The following is a 19,573-nucleotide window of genomic DNA, read 5'->3' on the forward strand; positions in this document are numbered from 1 at the left end:
TTGAACCCAGGAGGCAGAGGTTGCAGTGAGTTGAGATGGCGCCACTGCACTCCATCCTGGGCAACAAGAGTGAGACTCCATCTAGGAAAGGAAAAGGAAAGGAAAAGGAAAAGGAAAGGAAAGGAAAGGAAAGGAAAGGAAAGGAAAGGAAAGGAAAGGAAAGGAAAGGAAAGGAAAGGAAAGGAAAGGAAAGGAAAGGAAAGGAAAGGAAAAGGAAAGGAAAGGAAAAAGGAAAGGAAAGGAAAAAGGAAAGGAAAGAAAAGGAAAAAGGAAAGAAAAGGAAAAAGGAGAGGAAAGGAAAGGGATTATAAGACCGATAACGGGTGGGCTACCAGTACCAGGAGAGCTGACATTCTCCTGAATGTTGGTGGCCCTGTACTCGCAAAGAGCCACCACCTTGGGAAACGTGGCAAATCCAATGGACTTTCTGCATGCACATGTCTTCTGGCCTGGAGATTCCATTTCTAGGAATTTATTATCAACTGCATTTGCTCCCATGCAAAATGTATGAGCCATGCAGTTGTCAGGTAAAAGCAAATGATGGCAACAATCGGCCTGTCCACTAACAGGGAACCCAGACCTGTTGAAGAGAGATGGTATATTTGCCCAATGGCAGAGAGAATGAGCACCAGCATGCTTGCTTGCTTGGTTTCTCTCTCCCTCTTTTTTTTTTTTTTTTTTTTTTTTTTGAGACAGGGTCTAGCTCTGTTGCACAGGCTGGAGTGCAGTGGCACGATCTTGGCTCACTGTAACCTCTGCCTCCTGTGTTCAAGTGATTCTCCTGCCTCAGCCTCCCGAGTAGCTGGGACTACAGGCACATGCCACCATGCCCAGCTAATTTTTTGTATTTTTAGTAGAGACAGGGTTTCACCGTGTTAACCAGGATGGTCTCAATCTCCTGACCTTGTGATCCGCCCGTCTCGGCCTTCCAAAGTGCTGGGATTACACGCATAAGCCACTGCGCCTGGTCTTTTTTTTTGTTTGTTTGTTTTTTTGAGACAGGGTCTTGCAGTGGCGCGATCTTGGCTCACTGCAACCTCTGCCTCCCAGGTACAAGCGATTCTCCTGCCTCAGCCTCCTGAGTAGCTGGGACTACAGGCATGTGCCACCACGGTCAGCTAATTTTTGTATTTTTAATAGAGATGGGGTTTCAGCATGTTGGCCAGGTTGGTCTCAAACTCCTGATCTCAGGCGATTTGCCCACTTCAGTCTCTCAAATTTTTTTTTTTTAATCTTTTAAAAGACACATTTTTGGCCAGGCACAGTGGCTCACACCTGTAATCCCAGCATTTTGGGAGGCTGAGGTGGGTGGATTATGTGAGGTCAGGAGTTCAAGACCAGCCTGGCTGACATGGTGAAACCCTGTCTCTACTAAAAATACAAAAATTAGTTGGGTGTGCCGGGCGCCGTGGCTCAAGCTTGTAATCCCAGCACTTTGGGATACTGAGGTGGGCGGATCACCTGAGGTCAGGAGTTCCAGGCCAGCCTGACCAATGTGGAGAAATCCCACCTCTACTAAAAATACAAAATTAGCCGGGCGTGGTGGCACATGCCTGTAATCCCAGCTACTGGGGAAGCTGAGGCAGAAGAATTGCTTGAATCTGGGAGGGGGAGGTTGCGGTGAGCTCAGATTGCGCCATTGCACTCCACCCTGGGTAACAAGAGCAAAAACTCCATCTCAAAAAAAAAAAAAAAGATGGTATGGTGGTGGGTGCCTGTAATCCCAGCTACTCAGGAGGCTGAGGCAAGAGAATCACTTGAACAGGGGAGGCAGAGGTTGCAGTGAGCTAAAGATCGCACCACTGCACTCCAGCCCGGACAAGAGAGTGAGACTCCATCTCAATAAATAAATAAATAAATAAATAAATAAATAAATAAATAAATGACATTCTCCCTCAGCCGCCAAAATGACTCACAAGGAACTAAGAACACTAGATGTCTGTGGGGGAGAATCTGTGTGGCTGGGTGAGACTTGAGAGACTTACTTTTCTTTTCTTTTTTTTTTTTTTTTGAGACAGAGTTTCGCTCTTGTTGCCCAGGCTGGAGTATAATGGCACGATCTCGGCTCACCACAACCTTCACCTCCCAGGTTCAAGCGATTCTCCTGCCTCAGCCTCCCTGGTAGCTGGGATCACAGGTGCCCGCTACCACGTCCAGCTACTTTTTTTGTATTTTTAGTAGAGACGGGGTTTCACTATGTTGGTCAGGCTGGTCTCGAACTCCTGACCTCAGGTAATCCACCCGCCTCAGCCTCCCAACGTGCTGGCTGGGATTATGGGTGTGAGCCACCGCACCCTGGCTACAGATTTACTTTTCATTGTAATCATTGCAAACTCTATTTTTTGAATTTGATCAAATGTGCCTGTACCATACAAATAATAAAATAGGAAAACAATATAACAGAAACTAGAATCTGTATTAAGACACCCCCCCAACACACACAAATATATCCTGTGTACTTTATTTTTTGAGACAGAGTCTCACTCCTTTACTCAGGCTGGAGTACAGTGGCTCGATCTCAGCTCATTGCAACCTCCCTCTCTCAGGTTCAAGCGATTCTCCTGCCTCAGCCTCCCGAGTCACTGGGATTACAGGCACCCACCACCATGCCCAGCTGATTTTTGTATTTTTAGTTGAGATAGGGTTTGGCCGTGTTGGCCAGGCTGGTCTCCAACTCCTGACCTCAGGTGATCTGCCCACCTCAGCCTCCCAAAGTGCTGGGATTACAAGCCTGAGCCAGCACATTTGGCTAATACCTCTTCAATTTGATAACGTGTGCATGTACCATACAAATAACAAAATAGGAAAACGACGTAACAGAAACTAGAATCTGTGCGAGACAACCCCCCCCTCCCCCCAACACACACATTATCTCCTGTGTACTTTGGTAGGGCAGGTGTTTCTGCTCCCACCACCTACCTCTTTGCAGTCGATGAAACTGAACCAGCTCACAGAAGCTCAGGAAGCTGCCCAGGGTCACCCAGTAAGGGAGTGAGTGGTGAAGCTGGGTCCCAACCCAACTCTGTGGTCATGCTTGCGACAATGCCCTTAGGAGAGCCAGCTCGCCAGGGCCAGTCTCTGCTGTGCAGGGGCCCAGGACTGAACCATGAAGATGGATAATTCCAGAAACTCCGCTCTGGACAAAATCTGTGAGAAGGATCTCGCCCCAATGGAAAGACCTGCCATTAGGGAGTACTTGGGAGGCCAAGCCTGGCCCGGGTGCTACCTGTGTGACCTCCTGACCTCCAACAGGAAATCTTCCCACTGTGAACCTCATCCAGGTTCCCACTGCGGGGACGCTGGAGGAGTAAATCAGGTGACAATTGAGAAAGCAGCTTCTCCCAAGCAGGTGCACAAAAAATCAAAACAAGAACAGGTCTCTCAAACGCAAATGCCAGTTTCCAAAACCTCTGAGCTGCCCGGGCTTTCTCTGTCTCCTTCTGGGTCCAGGTGGCTGTGATATAAACACTCCTGTTTGCTGTTTGTTACATTCATCAGAACGCTCATTCATTCAACTCACATCCACGCAGGGCCTTCCACCCGCCAGACTCCGGTGGTCCCGGCGCGGTGGGAACGTGTCCCCCCCTTGCACGCGCTCCCCACCCAAGGCCCGCGTGTCCCCAGCTTACAGTCAAGAGTCACCCCCCCATCCCCCGGTGCTCGGCGTTCCTCGGTACTCGCGCTCGGACCACACCCGCCGCCCACACGCACCCGCGGCCCAGACCACGTGGCCCGGATTCCCCACCCGCGCCTCCAGGGGCGCCCCGCTAGAGCCACCACGCGGGCAGTGCCCGCAGCCCGGCGAGCGTCAGCGCCTCCGCACAGGCCCCGCCCCTCACACCCCAGACGGCCAATGAGCGCCGCGGCCCCGGCAGGCCCCGCCCCGCTCCGGGGAATCCCGGTCGCGGATTGGCCGGCCCGGGAGCAGTGTACCCACACGTGGGGCGGGGGTGGGGTGAGCGGAGTGGCAGCGAAGCCCCGCCCCCGCCGCCCCGCCCCCGCCTCCCTCCCCGGCCCGCCCCCCGCGGAGCCCAGTCCAGCGCCCGTCGCCCGCCACCCCGGACCCCGGTGTCTGGCTCCCCCCGAGCCGGGACCCCGCGATGGCCAAGCGCAGCTCGCTGTACATCCGTATAGTGGAGGGGAAGAACCTGCCGGCCAAGGACATGTGAGCGCGGCCAGGGGTGGGAGCCCCAACTTTCCGGGGAGGGCACTGCCCCCCAGGACGCCTGACCTTTCCGGGGTCCACCCACAAGTAGAGCAGCGGAGAGGGTGCGGGAGTGCGGCCGCGGTGGGGCATCGGCGGGGAAAATGGGGACAGTGACATTTGCTGTGAGCACCAGACGGGGTGACAACCAAGGGGGGACGGGAAAAGTGTCACCGAGGGCTGGGGGACTGGGAACTAGGGAGGGGGTGAGAATTTGTCAGCGATCCGCTGCTCACGAGGGGAAGGGGCTTTGATAGGACAGGAGCTGGAGCTGGGTGACGTGCCAGGGGAGACGTCTTGGTGATCTGCCCCTGGTGTGTGGTTGGAGGGGTGGGGTGTCCCCCTGCAAAGGAAGGGTCTTGATCAGTAGTTCCAGAGCCCTTAATGCCCCTGAGTGTGCACCTGAAGCACATGCTGGGGCCCAGGGGCTGTCCCCGGGCTTCCTGCTGTGCACTTGGGTAGGAGGGACTGGCATGAAAAGTGAGAACAGGTCAGAAGGACAGGACAGGTGCAGGACTGTGGGGGAGGGAAGGAGGGTAGTAACTGTCTCTTGTGCCTTGGGCTTTACACCTGAGCCATCCCGTTAATCCTCGCAACCACCCAGAAGGGCGGTTCTCACCGTTCCATTTTACAGATGAGAAAACTGAGGATCAGAGACGTGAAATGCTGGCTCCAAGTGGCAGGCAGAGCAGGGTCTTGAGTCTAGGGCTTCTAACAGGCACTGATATCTGGGGATTCCCCTGGTCCCTGGCTCGATTTGAGGAGGTTTCAGGGGCCCCTCGTCCCACTCTTCTCAGTAGGTCCCAGGGCTGAGCTGCCTGACCCCTGGCCCCCCATCTTGGTCTTGCCACCACCTTCCTCATGTGCAGGGTTTAGGCAGCTCCCTGCTCCTCAAGCCTCAGTTTCCCCTCTTTAAACTAGGGGTTGAAATCCCTCTAGAGGAAGAGGGGGAAAGCTCAAAGGTCGAGGGGCACTGGCTGCTTGGAGGAGGAGGGTGGGGCGGAGAAGGGGAGCCTGGAGGAAACAGAGTCCAAAGTCTGCGGGGCTGCAGTTCCCCACCCCTGGGGTTCCTCGTCGGGGCGCCCTGGGCTCCTGGATGCAGAGAAGTGGTCAGCGTGGGCGAGGGGGTGGGGCGGGGTGTGAGGCAGGCACTCTGCTCACACATATGTATGGTGGCCCCTGTGAGCTTCCCATCACGCTCAGCGCGCCACCACTGAGAGCAGTGCCAGTTCCAGGCCCCCTGGGTCTGATGAGGCCCAGCTCAGCAGTTACCATGACAATGGGGAAGGGAGGGCGGTGGGCAGCCCTAGGTGGGTTTCTGTGCTTCGAGGCTTGGAGGGAGATGGAGTGGGAGCTGCCAGTGAGGTCTGTGGGCTGGGAAGGCAGAGGAGCTCCGAAAAGGGTCTCAGCCTCCAGGCCCAGCCTTTAAGCACCCTCCACCCCCTGCCACCACTGGCACTAGGAACTAGGTCATCTTGGCCTCTTCTGGCTGGTGACGGCTGGGAGGAGCAGCCCCTCCGTCTGTCGCCTCCCTCCTCATCCCCACAGCAGCTGGCCCTAGTGCCTGGCTCCAGGCTCTCTCCAGCCCAGGGCAGCGGAACTCTTGGGGTATGCCTACCTGGGAGCCCAGTGCCTGGTTCCCTGCCCAGTGCTTTGCCTCTGAGCAAAGGGGCTCCATCTACAGTGGAGGGGTGCCTCGGAATCTCGCTCCTCACCGTGTCCCCCTGCCTGCCCTACTCACATCTCCCTTGCAACCCCCCTATCTTCCCCTGTGGCTGGCATACACAACTCTGACCTGTCAGCCACCTCTTTAACCATCCCATAAACAGTCCCTCACATTTGGGTTACTACCCTTCACATCTCTGCCTTCGCCCATGTGTGGGGACTTCTGTCTTCAAGCACTCCGATTCACTCCTCCAGAAAACTCCCATTCATCCTTCAGGACCCCTCTCAAACTTCTCCTTTCCAGGGCATTCTCTGGTGGCCTTGGGCAGAGTTCCTGGCTCCTGGTCTCGCCTCCCAGCACTTTGGGTGGCAGGAGGAAGCCCCTGGTGTGGCAGGGACTGGGAGGGCAGGGATGGTGACTCATTAATCCTGGCACCAGGTCCATAGTAGGGGAGAATAAGAGGTGTTGAGGACTTCCCCTACTTAGTCCTCATCTTAGCTTTATAAGGGAGACGTCCTCAGTTTGTACATTGGGAAACTGAGGCTCAGGAAGTGAAAGTCATTTGCCAAGTTGATACAGAGGGTAGGTAGAGAAATCCGGATTCAGATTGCCTTTGTCTACTGCTGACAGGCTGAGAATCCTAGCCTGCCCACGGCTGCAAGCTTGCGGCTGGGCTCGGTGAGACTGAGCCTCGGAAATCCTATGCAAAGCATTTGGCTGCAGAGTTGGGCAGGGGTTTGGAGATCATGGGAGGCCCTCACTGAGTACTGGAGTTTCCCTGTGCCTCACCAGTGCCCTGCCTATCTTCTGAGTGGCATCCTCTCCAGCCAGGGCTTGCATACTTCTGAGGACAGGGAGCTCACCACCTCTCATACTGGCTCATCTTGACTCAGTTCCAAGGAGGGAACTGTCCTCACACAGCTGTCAGCTGCCTTCCTGCCACTTCTACTCATGGGTTTTTGTTCCTCTAAAGGGCACAGAGCACAGCTGCATTCCCCATCACTGCTAGCTTTCAGAGCCTGCCTGTTCCTGCCCTGCCTCTTCCCACTGTCTCCCATCCCTGTGTACCTAGGCATGAGCCAAGTATCACGATGACCAGTGACCCACTGCCTCCCACACCAAGTGGCCTTGGGGACTGGCCCAAGGCTATTTTGGGGTTTTCCCTGATCCTCCTCCTTCCACAGCCTAGAAACTGCCAAGGCCCTAAATATAGAGGACCTGAAAGTAGCCAGACAAGGCCAGTGGCAACTGGCTTGGGGAAGGATAAATGAGAGAGGTGGGCAGCCTAGGGGCCTCACTAGCGAAGAAGGAACTGGACATGGGTTCTAGCAACCCACTGGGGACCATGGTTGGGTCCAGGTCCTTAAATCTGGCCTCGGCCTGCTCTCAATACCATCCTCTTGCCCCCGCCCTCTGATGCAGCCACCCAGCTCTTCACAGTCCTTGCACACTGGGGTTCGGGTCCTGCTTCCAGGCCTTTGGAAGCAGTAGCAGCCCAGTAGTGGGGGACAGCCCAGGGAGATCCCCTGTTGCCTCAGCCAGCACTGACCTCTCCCTGCGTCCTCTGAGCTCCTTATATGGCTCCTGGGTCCTGCAGCCCAGCCCAGCACCTGGGGTGCCCAGGGGCCTGCTTGCTTAGCACCTGGAGTCCCCTGGCTTTGGGTTGATGGGACACAAGCTGGGGTATTCACAGGGGGCTCCCTGGAGGGGGCTGTTTTATTTTATTTTATTTTATTTTATTTATTTTATTTTATTTATTTTATTTTTGAGACAGAGTCTTGCTCTGTTGCCCAGGCTGGAGTGCAGCGGTGTGATCTTGGCTCACTGCAACCTCCTTCTCTGGAGTTCAAGGGATTCTCCTGCCTCAGCCTCCCCAGTAGCTGGGATTACAGGTGCACACCACCACACTCGGCTAATTTTTGTATTTTTAGTAGAGACGAGGTTTCATCATGTTGGCCAGGCTGGTCTCGAACTCCTGGCCTCACGTGATCTGCCTGCCTCGGCCTCCCAAAGTGCTAGGACAGGTGTGAGCCACCATGCCCAGCCAGGAGGAGGGGACTCTCGAATGATGGCAGGGGGAGGTTACAGGCACAGTTGCAGGCAGTGCTAAAATGTACTGAGCACCTCCAAGACCTTCTCATATCATCTCAGGACCCAGGGAAGCTCCCTTGTGAGCCGGGGTTACACTTCCCACTTTATAGGTAGAAAACTGAGTCTTGGTAGACATTTCCTGTCTGTGTCCAGGAGCTTCTGGAGCTGTTTGCCCCAAGTGCCTTCCTCTGCCGGAAGAGCCCCTTTTGAGAAGGGAAGCAGAGGTTGGAACTCCCCACCCTCCACCATAGAAACACACTTCCTTTTTATGGACACTCAGTGGAGAAACAGCTCTAGAGACAGCCCTCACTCCCCCACTTTACCCAGTACCAGCCTTAGGCCTGGCTGCAGGTCTCTCCCAGCTCCAGGAGGCCCCCAACACCTGAGACCCTTGGAACTGAGCACAGGTTTGCATTCCCCCATCCCTCTTTCCCCAGATAGCTGTTATTCGTTCATTCACCATCAGTTCATTCATTTGTCCGTTCATTCGGCAAACACTCACGGGCTGCCTGTCTTGTGCCAAGCCCTGTGGGGGCCCTAGGGACACAGGCATGCTCCCCGCCCCCAGGTAGCTCAGAGCAGGTGGGAGGCAGCTGATCACTACCAGGCTGGATGGAGTGGGCAAGGAGTGTGAGTCCAGGGAGGCCTTCCTCCCCGTCTCACCCTGGGGCAAGGGAGGGCTCTGGCAGGGCTGAAGGCAGACTGGGCAGAAGGGACAGCAGGAGCAAAGGCTCCAGGGAGATAAGGGGCTAGACTTTGGTGTGGAGGGTAGGGGTCCCAGGAGCTTGCCTGGAGCTGTTGCTTGGAGCTGTTTTGGGGGGAGGCAGGGATGGGGTAGGAGGGCATAGAAAGGAGGAACATTCTATCCCCTGCGGGAGGAACAGCAGGTTTCCAGTACCCCCTCCCTCTGTCCCTCTCCCTCCCCTCCCTGTCTCTCCCCTCTCCCCCTCCCTCTCACCCCCTCCCTCAGTCTCCCCATCCCTCTTAACTCCCTCCCTCTTAACTCCCTCCCTCTTCCTCTCCTCCCTCTTCCTCTCCTCCCTCTCTCCCCCTCCCTCTCACCCCCTCAGTCACCCCCTCACTCAGTCTCCCCCTCCCTCTTACTCTCCTTCCTCTTACTCTCCTCCCTCTCTCCCCCTCCCTCCCTCACCCCCTCCCTCTTACTCTCTCCCCTCTCTCCCCCTCCCTCTCTCCCCCCTTCTCTCCCCCCTCTCCCCCTCTCTCACCCCTACTCAGTCTCCCCCTCCCTCTCACTTTCCTCCCTCTCTCCCCCTCCCTCTCACCCCCTAACTCAGTCTCCCCCTCCCTCTTAACTCCCTCCCTCTTACTCTCCTCCCTTTCTCCCCCTCCCTATCACCCGCCTTCCCTCTTACCCCCCCCCCACGTCCCTCTCTCTTCTCCTCCCTCTCAGTCCCCTCCCTCTGTCTCCTCTTCCCTCTTTCTCACCTCCCTGTCCGTCCCCTTCCCTCTCTGCCCCTCTCTCTGCCCCTTTCCCAGTCCCTCCCCCCCTCCTTCCCCCTCCTTTCTTCTCCTTTCTCTCTCTACCCATCCCTGTCTCTTCCCTCTCCTTCTCCCTCCCCCACAACTCTCCCTCCATCTACTCCTACCCCTGCCCGCGAAAGGGGAGCCCTGGCGCGGGTTCCTGCCCTTCCCTCACCATCCGCTCCCAGGCTGAGGGCTGGGACCCGTGTTTGGCCCGAGGAGCCTGCGGTCTCCTAACCAGGATGCGAAGACTCAGCCTCGGCTCTCTTCCCCGCACTCCTCCCGAGGGGCCGGGGAGGAGGGAGGAGCGTGCCGCGAGGCCCCGCCCCGCCCCTGCCCTCCAGCCCTGCCTCTGCCCTTCTGTCTTGCAGCACCGGCAGCAGCGACCCCTACTGCATCGTGAAGGTGGACAATGAGCCCATCCTCAGGTACCGCCCCCACCCCCAGGACCCAGGGGCGCTCAGCCCCTCACGGACCCGCGCTCTCCCCGCAAAGGGGTGTGAATTTTGTTGTGAATTTTGTACGGAGATGGGAGGGGGCTTGGTGCACCTGGTCCCCTGCCTGGGATTCCCCACCTCACCCTGACACCCAAGCTAGGAGGTAAGAAAGACCTTCCAGGAACTGGCCTGGCCAAGGGCCTCTCGCCGGACTCTGTTCATCTTTGCAGTCACCACAACCTCCGGGAGAGACAGATGCTGACGATTTGTAACAACCGCTCTCATTTATGGAGCCAGCCCTTTTCTAGCCCGTTTAGTTCTTGCAATTAGTGAGATACGATATCATTAGACCCCATTTACAGACTAGGAAACTGAGGCTCAGGGAGACTACCCTGCCCAAGGTCACAAGCCTAGTAAGTGGCAGAGCCACACTGGAGCCTAAGCTTGGCCTCCCGAGAGCTCCCTTCCCCTCCCTGGTCCTGGCTCTAACTTGGGTCCTGTCCCCTGAGAGTCCCACAGTGATTATCCCTCGAGGCTGGGCACCCGCAGTCTGCACCCCAAAGAGCCACTTCCTCCAGATGTCCCTTCCTCCATGGTCCCCATGATCTCTGGGCAGGGTCTTTGCTGTCCTCTCCCTTCCTTCAATCAGGCTCCTGCTTCCAAGTTCATGGCCAGACCTGCCCTGCTCTTCTGCCCACCTGAGTGCCCGTGGCCTACTCGTAGCCAAGGCCACCAGACTCCCAGTCCTTTCCTACCTGCAAGCAGGCTCCCAGCCTTTCTCAAGGGTCTGCAAACCACAGACAGCAAGAGGTAGAGGGGTGTGATGGCATTGCTGTTCTTGATACAGAAGGGAAACAGGCCCCCGAGGTCAGATTACCTGTCTGAGAAGTGGTTGGCATGAGGTGGTCCCCTGAACTTTCATCCGGGTCCTTGGGGGCTTCAGCATCTCCCCACCCGCTAGCCCGCTGAGTCCCATGAGTTGAAGGCTCTGATCCACAGGGGGTTGACCAGAGCTGGGTGAGGATGGGAGGCCAGGCTCAGCAGTCGCCCTGAGGCAGCTATCCTGTGACCTGAGGCCAACGCCTGCCAACTGTGATCTCAGTTTCCCCAAATGTAAAACAGCTGGAGAGGCTGGGCACGGTGGCTCACACCTGTCATCCAAGCACTTTGGAAGGCCGAGGCAGGCGGATCACCTGAGGTCAGGAGTTCGAGAGCAACCAGGCCAACAGGGTGAAACCCCCGTCTCTACTTAAATGGCAAAAATAGCTGGGCAAGGTGGCAGGTGTCCGTAATCCCAGCTACTCAGGAGGCTGAGGCAGGCAGAATTGCTTGAACCTGGGAGGCGGAGGTTGCAGTGAGCCGAGATCATGCCACTGCACTCTAGCATGGGCGACAGAGCGAGACTCTGTCTCAAAAAAAAAAAAAAGATAAATAAAATAAATAACAGCCAGAGAGATGCAGGCCCTGTGCCCCATCCAGGGCAGAGAGGAAGGTCGGGGGTAGTGACTGGTGGTGGACAGTAGGGTCTGGCACAGGGAAAACACGTCAGCAGCAGAGCCAGTAGTTATAGCGGTAGGAAGAGATACAAGGAAGGTCCCAGTCCAGGGCCTAGGGGTGGCCTGGGCGCCTGCTGAGGGTTCTCTCCTGCAGGACAGCCACCGTGTGGAAGACCCTGTGCCCCTTCTGGGGTGAAGAGTACCAAGTGCACCTGCCGCCCACCTTCCATGCTGTGGCTTTCTACGTCATGGATGAGGATGCCCTCAGGTGAGCACCCCCCTCTCCAGCTGGGACCCAGACCTGGCCATCTGATTGCTCCCTGGCCCATTTCACTGCCAGGACTCCTGGGTCTCCTTTTTGGCATCCTCTTTGCAGCCTGGAGGGAAGTGGAGCCTGGGGCCTTGGGAGGACGAAAGGCTTAAGCGTGTGGGTGTGCACATGTGTGGCTCCATGGTGCACGCACCACATCAAACGCGTGTGTGTGCAGGCATGGGGGGTGCAGGTGTGCATGGACTACACGTGTGCGTGCAGGTGTGAGCTATGAAATGGGCACCCAGAGAGCGTGAGCTTGGCATGTGCGGGCATGTGATAGAAACCTATCACATCCCCCTAGAAGGTCCAGAGCCCACAGCCTACGGAAGGGCCACAGGTCCAGCTCTGTTGGGTTACTCTGGAAATGATGACAGTGTCCACCACCCTGCTCCCCCCCAGGGGTCCTGAACTTGGTGGGAAGTCCCAGAGGGCAGGTCCTGAAGCCCTGCCCAGCTCTGACTCCATCTCCCTCCTCTAGCCGGGACGACGTTATCGGAAAAGTCTGCCTTACAAGGGACACCCTGGCCTCTCACCCTAAGGGTAAGTTCTCCCTTTCCCTCCCGCACTGGTCTGCCCAGGCCCTGGCCTCCCTCCCACTCGGAGACCTCCGCTCTAGGCTCCATCTGGTCTCCAGCTCAGGGAAAGCCATTTCTGCTCTCCCCAAAAGCCGGGGCCACGTTCTGTACTCCTGGCCTCTGTTCCTCAGCATGTCCCCAAGCCTGGTTGTTACTGCCTCTTCCCTAGGGCAAAGAGGGGCTGCTACAGGTAGAATCTGAGGCCTCTGCTGGCAGAAGAAGGGGCCTCCTTACACTCCATTGCTGAAGCGTAGGGACCCCTTCTCCCAATGGAGCCAGCTCCTTCTGTAGCCCATGGGGTCGCCTCCACCTGGACCCTAGTACCACTGTGTCCTGAGTCTGAAGGGTTGGCCTGGAGCCAGTCCAGGCTGGAGATCCCTTTGAATTATTTCTGGGATGCAGACATTGTTTGGTGTTATTGTTTTTAAAATTTTTATATAGTTAAAAAAAAAAATTGAGGCCAGGCTCAGTGGCTCACACCTGTAATCCCAGCACTTTGGGAGGCCGAGGCAGGCGGATCACCTGAGGTCAGGAGTTTAAGACCAGCCTGGCCAACATGGTATAACCCTGTCTCTACTAAAAATACAAAAAATTAGCTGGATGTGGTGGTGGGCGCCTGTAATCCCAGCTACTCGGAAAGCTGAGGCAGGAGAATCGCTTGAACCTGGGAGGCGGAGGCTGCAGTGAGTCAGGATCACCCCATTGCACTCCAACCTGGATGACAGAGCGAGACTCCATCTCCGAAAGAAACATAGAGATGGGGGCCGGGCACGGTGGCTCACACCTGTAATCCCAGTGGCAATTCACTTGAGGTTAGGAGTTCAAGACCAGCCTGGTCAACATGGTGAAACACTGTCTCTACTAAAAATATAAAAATAACCTGGGCAGGGTAGCGCTCACCTGTAATGCTAGGGAGACTGAGACAGGAACATCTCTTGAACCTGGGAGGCAGAGGTTGCAGCAAGCCAAGATTGCGCCATTGCACTCCAGCCTGGGCAACAGAGAAAGACTCTGTCTCAAAAAAAAAAAAAATGGAGATGGGCGTCTCACTCTGTTGCCCAGGCTGGTCTTGAACTCCTGGCTTTGACGGATCCTCCCGCCTTGGCCTCCCCAAGTGCTAGGATTGCAGGTGTAAGCCACATGCTCTGCCCAGACAGGATTTTGAGGGGTCAGCCCTGTGCCAGCCTCACTGTGTGTGACCTTGGGCAGCTCTTGCCTTCTCTGGGCTCTCTGAGGGTTCAAAGCAGTTCTTGGATGCTATGGACTCTGCCATCAGAGCCTTTGTCCCGCTCACTGGCCTCCCCCTGCACACACCTGCTCCTGTCTGTGAGGCTGGGCCAGGGAAGGGGGCAGGGCGGAGGCAGGTTCTGCAGACTCATGGGGCTTCTTGGCCCCTGCCAGGCCAAAGGCCTTTCCCACCTGCAGCCTTAGCCAGCGTCTCTGGGGTCTAGCGGCCCCAGTGAGGCTATTCCTCAGGGTGCCTTGTAGCTTCCCCATCCGGGCCTCAGACCCTCCTCCCAGCAGCCCTAGGGGAGGGCCACTCTCTTCCTGTTTTAAGATGGGGAATCTGGCTGGGTATAGCGGCCCACGCTTATAATCCCAGCACCTTGGGAGGCTGAGGTGGGAGGATTGCTTGAGGTCAGGAGTTTGAGACCAGCCTGAGCAACATAGCAAGACTCCATCTTTCTTTTCTTTTTTTTTTTTTTTGAGATGGGGTCTTGCTCTGTCGCCCAGGCTGGAGTGCAATGGCACGATCTGTGTTCAAGCAATTCTCCTGCCTCAGCCTCCTGAGTAGCTGGGATTACAGGCATGTGCCACCACACCTGCCTCACAGAGTGAGACCCTGTCTCTAAAAACAACAAAATGACACAATAGTGAGGGCACAGGCCCCAGGTCACTGACTTAGATTCTAACCCCAGTTCTTCCGACTGCTGCTGTTCACCTGCTAAGCCTCAGTTTCCCCATCTGTCATTGGGGATACCAGCCCCTGCTTCACGGGTGCCTAGAGGATTCCCAGGAGATTATAGAGGTGCCTCAAGGTGCCTGGTGGGGCTGAGGGTGGAGGGTGTGGGGGTTCAGGGCCGGGTCCCTGGCTGAGCTGACCCCACAGGTTTCAGCGGGTGGACCCACCTGACGGAGGTAGACCCTGATGAGGAGGTGCAGGGCGAGATCCACCTGCGGCTGGAAGTGCGGCCAGGGGCCCGGGCCTGCCGACTTCGCTGCTCTGTGCTGGAGGCCAGGTGAGACTCAGGGGCCTGGGGGAGGACAGTGGGTCTCCTGCAACTAGAGAAACCCAATGAGGAAGCTGAGCCTCCCCTCGCCCCACCCTACCTCCTGGTCCCAGAGCTGGCCACCTCCAGTCAAAGCCTGCTCTCAAGAGAGTCTTGCCAGGCACGGTGTCTCACACCTATAATCGCAGCACTTTGGGAGGCTGAGGTAGGTGGATCACCAGGAGTTCAAGACCAGCCCGACCAGCATGATGATACCCTTTCTCTACTAAAAATACAAAAATTGGTCAGGCACGGTGGCTCACGCCTGTAATCCTAACACTTTGGGAGGCCGAGGCAGGCGGATCACGAGGTCAGGAGATTGAGACCATCCTGGCTAACACGGTAAAACCCCGTCTCTACTAAAAATACAAAAAAAAAAAAAATTAGCGGGGCGTGGTGGCGGGCACCTTGTAGTCCCAGCTACTCGGGAGGCTGAGGCAGGAGAATGGCGTGAACCCATGAGGCGGAGCTTGCAGTGAGCCAAGACTGTGCCACTGCACTCCAGCCTGGGCGACAGAGCGAGACTCTGTCTCAAAAAAAAAAAAAAATTAACCAGGCGTGGTGGCGGGCGCCTGTAATCCCAGCTACTCAGGAGCTGAGGCAGGAGTCTTGAACTCAGGAGGTGGAGGTTGCAGTGAGCCGAGATGGCACCACTGCACTCCAACCTGGGCAACAAGTGAGACTCCATCTCAAAAAGAGAAAAAGAAAAAGAGAGAATTCGGGGAGCTTTTCTGGACTTGAAGATGTTTCTTTGGTGATTTCCATTCAAGGTAATATGTCCCTTAAGGGAGAGTCTAATGTTCTCATGGAGGAACTGGAGCCATCACAGAAGGGTGGAGTAGGGGGTACGGGTGAGGGGACCCCAAACTCTGATCATACAGCCTCAGTGCCCCAGTGCTAAGGCCGGCTTCCCTATGTTTAACCCCAGTGTGAACTTGGCCTGGTGGGAGTGTGTGTGTGGGTCAATGGGTCCTTTGTGGGGTTGGGGGGTGAAAAGATTTGCTGAAAATCTCCCAATGGGTAAATTGAGGGTTCCCCCAAGGAGAGACAGTGGTTTGGATGGTTCCATGGGCCTGAGTCACCTGTGACAGGGCCACCCCGCCAACCCACAGGGTATTTTTAGCTGCAGGCTGCACTCACGTCTGGGCCTGGGCCTGAGTCACACTCTGTCTGTGAGAAGTGCCTTCCCTTCCGGCTCCAAACCCACCTCCCCGAGTCACTCCCTGCCTGTGGGGCAGGAGGGTGGCCCCCAGCCAAGCAGCCCCTATGGAGCCAGTGTTCCCCCCACCCTTGAGGGGTCAGCCTGTCTAAGGAAGACTTCCCTTGGGCAGAGGAGGGGTGTGGGTCGGATGATGCCCATGTTGCTCACTCTGGCTTCCCAGGAGTTATTTTCTGTCCTGGGAAAATAGAAATGGATGGAGAATGGCTGGCCTTGGGAGTCTCAGCCACGCCCCCACACTCACTCACTCTCTGGCCTCCGCCATTATTTCCCCCTCCTGCCCCGCCCCACCCCAACTCATCCGCTTCCTCCATCCTTATCCTTGCCTGGCACCAGGCTGTCTGGAGGACAGGCATGCACAACCTGTGCACCCGCCCACACACGTGGCCAGGCTCTGGGACCTCGGGACCTCTTCTCCCAGGCACCCCTCGTCACCCACGGAGATGGGAGGCACGGAAGCATGTCTCCCTGGCCCTCCTCTCTCTCTAGGAATCTCCTCTCTCCCATCCTCCGGGGCCACAGTGGTTGGCCTTCTCCTAGTGAGTCCTAGCAAAGGAGAGGAATGTCCAGGCCTCTCTCAGAGTGAGGGGACTTGTCCCCCGTTGTCCTCAGCAATGAGACTCTTGCTGGAATCCCAAGTCAGCCTAAGAAGGTCCATTTGCTGCAGAGGAAGAAAGAACATTTCCTCCTCATTTTTTTCTGGGGAGATTCTCAGTATTTCAATAAGACCTTGGGGCTTTTTTTGTTTAGTTTTTTGTTTTTGAGACAGTCTCCCTCTGTCATCCAGGCTGGAGTGCAGTGGCCCCATTTCAACTCACTGCAACCTCTGCCTTTTGGGTTCAAGCAATTCTCCTGCCTCAGCCTCCCTAGTAGCTGGGATTACAGGCGTGCATCACCACACCCGGCTAATTTTTTTGTGTTTTTAGTAGAGACGGGATTTCACCATGTTGGCTAGACTGTTCTCAAACTCCTGACCTCAGGTGATCTGCCTACCTTGGCCTCCCAAAATGCTGGGATTACAGGCATGAGCCACCGTGTCCGGGCTGTTTTTTTTTTCTTTTTTTGGAGACAATCTGGCTCTGTGGCCCAGGCTGGAGTGCAGTGGCATTTTCTTGGCTCACTGAAACCTTCGCCGTCCTGGGTTCAAGTGATTCTCCTGCCTCAGCCTCCTAAGTAGCTGGGACTACAGGTGCATGCCACCACGCCCAGCCCATTCTTTTGTATTTTTAGTAGAGATGGGATTTCACCATATTGGCCAGGCTGGTCTCGAACTCCTGACCTCACGTGATCCGCCTGCCTCAGCTTCCCAAAGTGCTGGGATTACAGGAACAAGCCACTGCACCCAACCTCAACCATGGGGTTTTATTAGACAGTTTTGAGGGGGAAAGAAAGGCAGGCATGAGAGGCTTAAAATATCAAAGACGAGTGGGCTTTGGTGTTCTTCCACAGAGAGTTCTAAGTAGGGAATACTGGCAGGGTGCAGTGGCTCATGCCGGTAATCCCAGTGCTTTGGGAAGCAGAGGCGGGAGGATCTCTTGAGGCCAGGAGTTCAAGACCAGCCTGGGCAACAGCAAGACCCTGTCTCTACAAAAAAATTAAAAAATTAGCCAGGTGTGGTGGGGCATATCTATAGTCCCAGCTACTTGGGAGGCTGACGTGGGAGGATTGCTTGAGCTCAGGAGGTGGAGGCTGCAGTGAGCTATGATTGCATCACTGTACTCCAGCCTGATCAACAGAGCAAGACCCTGTAGAAAGAAAGAAGGAACGAAAGAACGAAAGAATGAAAGAAAAGGAAGGAAGGGAAAGAAGGAAAGAAAGAAGGAAAGAAGGAGGGAGGGAGGGAGGGAAGGAAGGAAGGGAGGAAGGGAGGGAGGGGCGGGCATAGTGGCTCACACCTGTAATCCCAGCACTTTGGGAGGCCAAGTTGGGTGGATCACCTGAGGTCAAGAATTGGAGAGCAGCCTGGCCAACCTGATGAAACCCTGTCTCTACTAAAAATACAAAAATTAGGCCGGACACAGTGGCTTAAGCCTGTAATCCCCGCACTTTGGGAGGCCGAGACGGGCGGATCACGAGGTCAGGAGATCGAGACCATCCTGGCTAATACGGTGAAACCCCATCTCTACTAAAAAATACAAAAAGCTAGCCGGGCAAGGTGGCGGGTGCCTGTAGTCCCAGCTACTGGGGAGGCTGAGGCAGGAGAATGGCGTAAATGCGGGAGGCGGAGCTTGCAGTGAGCTGAGATCCGGCCACTGCACTCCAGCCCGGACGACAGAGCGAGACTCCGTCTCAAAAAAAAAAAAAAAATACAAAAATTAGCTAGGCATGGTGGTAGGCACCTGTAATCCCAGCTACTCAGGAGGCAGAGGTAGGAGAATCACTTGAACCTGGGAGGCGGAGGTTGCAGTGAGCCGAGATTGCGCCCCTGCACTCCAGCCTGGGCGACAGAGCAAGACTCTGTCTCAAAAAAAAAAAGAAAAGAAAAAAAAAGGCTGGGGGTACCGTGACTAGACTACGGCTGTGTAAAGACCCATCCATGGAGAAAAGGAAGGGCCGCCCATCAAGGCTGCACCTCAGCCCTCCACCAAGTAGGGCGACATTACTGGGGCAGACCTTCCAGAAGCACACTCTCTCCCTAAACCTGAGCCCAGTAGCGATTCACTTTTCCATTTTCCTGATGAGGAAAACGAGGCTCAGGGCAGCCCTGGGAACTGAGGGCCGGGAACATGGCCCCAGCCGTTCCCTGGCAGCACTCACACCACCCCCCTGCCGCCCCCAGAGCAAGGTGCACCCACTGGCCTGCAGCTGCCTGGTGGGAAGGACCCATGGCCTCCGCCTTGGGGGATTCTTGGCCACATGGGCGGCCCTGGGGAGATGGCTATGGGAGCAGGGCCCAGAAAGGCCAGAGGCGCACTGTCCACAATCAGCTTGCCAGGGACGGAATGTGCTCAGGCCTTTTGGCCGCTGTGGTTACATAATGACGGTGACAAGTGGGGGAAGGGGGGCTCAGGGACAAGTAGATGATCCAGTCTTCTCCACCCCCACCAGGGATCTGGCTCCAAAGGACCGCAATGGCGCATCTGATCCCTTCGTCCGAGTGCGCTACAAGGGCCGGACACAGGAGACCTCGGTGAGGAGGCCAGAGGGCAGGGAAGGGGCAGGAGGCTCAGGGGACCTGCCAGCTGTGCCCCTGTTGCTCATCTCACCATCTGCTCACCGTCCCCTGGGGGGACAGATTGGGGGCCACAGTCTTACAGAGGAGGCCTAGGGAAGGGGGCCACCTCTCTGAGGGGACGTAATAGGTCCCAGCCTCTCTGGGGCCAACTCCACTCACTCCTGGCCATGCTTGGGGGTAAGGAGGGGATTGAGACAGCTGGAGTGGGGTTTATCTGGGAACATCCATGCTGCCTTCCCCACCCCCAGGAAAAGTCCAGGGTTGGGGGGGCCCAGTCCTGGGCAGGAAGGCACCAAGGTCTGGTTTCTCTGTGTAGTCGCTACTGTTTTTGTTTTGTGTTTTGTGGGGTTTTTTTGAGGCCAAGTTCCACCCTGTCACCCAGGCTGGATGGACAGTGGCTACATCTCCGTTCACAGCAGGCTCTGCCTTCCCGGTTCAAGAGATTCTCCTGCCTTAGCCACCAGAGTAGCTGGGATTACAGGCACACGCCATCACATCAGGCTAATTTCTTGTATTTTTAGTAGAGGTGGGGTGTCACCATGTTGGCGAGGCTGGTCTCGAACTCCTGGCCTCAAGTGATCCTCCTGCCTCGGCTTCCCAAAGTGCTGGGCATGAGCCACCACGCCCAGCCCTGTGTGTGTGTAT

The 19,573-nt window shown here is 56.2% G+C and overlaps 1 protein-coding gene across 9 annotated transcripts in view; it reads left to right on the forward strand.

The window, feature by feature from the left end:
• The first annotated feature begins 4,029 nt into the window (after positions 1-4,029).
• The window catches only part of RASA4B (RAS p21 protein activator 4B), a 34,975-nt gene continuing 19,431 nt past the window's right edge, over positions 4,030-19,573 (forward strand). For 2 of the 9 annotated variants that reach the window (XM_030933405.1, XM_030933406.1), the window contains exons 1-7: positions 4,036-4,165; positions 9,815-9,871; positions 10,530-10,690; positions 11,531-11,644; positions 12,089-12,229; positions 14,375-14,504; positions 18,802-18,883. In XM_030933405.1, coding sequence (XP_030789265.1) covers positions 4,101-4,165; positions 9,815-9,871; positions 10,530-10,690; positions 11,531-11,644; positions 12,089-12,229; positions 14,375-14,504; positions 18,802-18,883 — 750 coding nt within the window. In that variant the 5' untranslated portion in view covers positions 4,036-4,100. The other 7 variants (XM_010387418.2, XM_010387421.2, XM_030933408.1 and 4 more) reach the window with 6 other exon arrangements.

This window comes from Rhinopithecus roxellana, chromosome 6 (genome assembly GCF_007565055.1).
Source record: "Rhinopithecus roxellana isolate Shanxi Qingling chromosome 6, ASM756505v1, whole genome shotgun sequence".
Lineage (NCBI taxonomy): Eukaryota > Metazoa > Chordata > Mammalia > Primates > Cercopithecidae > Rhinopithecus > Rhinopithecus roxellana.